We start from the raw sequence: 1,170 nt of genomic DNA, 5'->3' as shown, positions 1-1,170 counted from the left end.
TATATATTTATATATTGTGAAAGGAGTTGCTTATGACTCCCTACATGTTGAAGTAAAAAAAAACTAGTACAGACATCAGAGAGGGGGCTGGGGACTTCACTATTTGGTTCAATACAGGAACCTAGGAAATCCCCCAAAAAAGCTAGGTGTCACCCTCAAAAAAGAAAAAAAACTACAATGACTCAACATAAGGAAATAAGTGTGAGATTGCATCTGCCCCCACATTAATCATTTATCTTTATAGACCATTCTGATGTGAGGAACATTTAGAATATCTCCTTGCAGCAGATAAAGGAGAGCAGGTGGAGGGTTGACAGCAACTTCAGTCTCATTAGAGTGTGATCCAAGTTGGGCCAACCAGTTTGCAGGCTGGTTTCCTTCCCTATAAATGAAAGTAAACTGAATTTGTGTCTTACTAGTGAGATTTCTGATTTTGCTTATCTCATTGATATTTCTACTGACTCCCATTGGACAAAAGCAAGTTATGCTGGAGTGGTTGGAAAATCAACTGACTCTTTAAGAATTAGCCTTAGTGGCAAGTTTGATTGCCTAATACACAACAATGAGTTCAGTTTCAGTGGCATCAGTGGCCAGGACTGGGGTATAAAAGTATTGCAAGCACTTACCCAAATGATTTATGTAGATACCTCCCACACCAGCTCCATTTTTAGTAAAGCTTCCATCAGTGTTAAACTTCACAATAGGATGATTTGGGGTTCTCCAGTAGACTCTAATGACTTGAATAAGATCAGACTTAATAGATGTACAAGAGTTAGAAATGTTAGGAAATCCTTTCCAATTAATCATCTTTTGCAAATAGGTTACACAATTTCTAGCAGTAATCCCCACATTTGGATTTGCTTCTTCAAATTTGACCTTGTTTGTTTCCATCCAGATGAACCAAGCAATGGTGAAAGGGATAGCAGCATACTTTCTTATCTTCCAGTGCCACCAGTAATTGACCAGCCTATCCCAAGTGAGCTCTTTCTGATCAATTGTGAACTGATTTAGGAACTGTTTCCATACCTGTTGAGCGAAGTCACATTCAAAGAATAAATGATTCAGAGTTTCCTCTTCCTTCTTACATAACCAGCATTTAGAGGGACCCCTCAATCCCTTCAGCTTTAGAATGTCATCAGTAGGGATCATTTTATGGAATATTCTCCAACA

The 1,170-nt window shown here is 38.5% G+C and overlaps 1 protein-coding gene across 1 annotated transcript in view; it reads right to left on the bottom strand.

Annotated features, from left to right (window-relative positions):
* Positions 1–549: 549 nt before the first annotated feature.
* Positions 550–1,170, bottom strand: part of LOC110036309 — a 1,585-nt gene continuing 964 nt past the window's right edge. Inside the window, exon 2 of the mRNA XM_020740715.1 lies at positions 550–1,026. Coding sequence (XP_020596374.1) covers positions 550–1,026 — 477 coding nt within the window. The remainder of the gene's footprint in view (positions 1,027–1,170) is intronic.

The sequence above is a fragment of the Phalaenopsis equestris genome, unplaced genomic scaffold (genome assembly GCF_001263595.1).
Source record: "Phalaenopsis equestris unplaced genomic scaffold, ASM126359v1 Scaffold204953, whole genome shotgun sequence".
NCBI lineage: Eukaryota > Viridiplantae > Streptophyta > Magnoliopsida > Asparagales > Orchidaceae > Phalaenopsis > Phalaenopsis equestris.
This window is presented reverse-complemented; position numbering and strand designations above follow the sequence as displayed.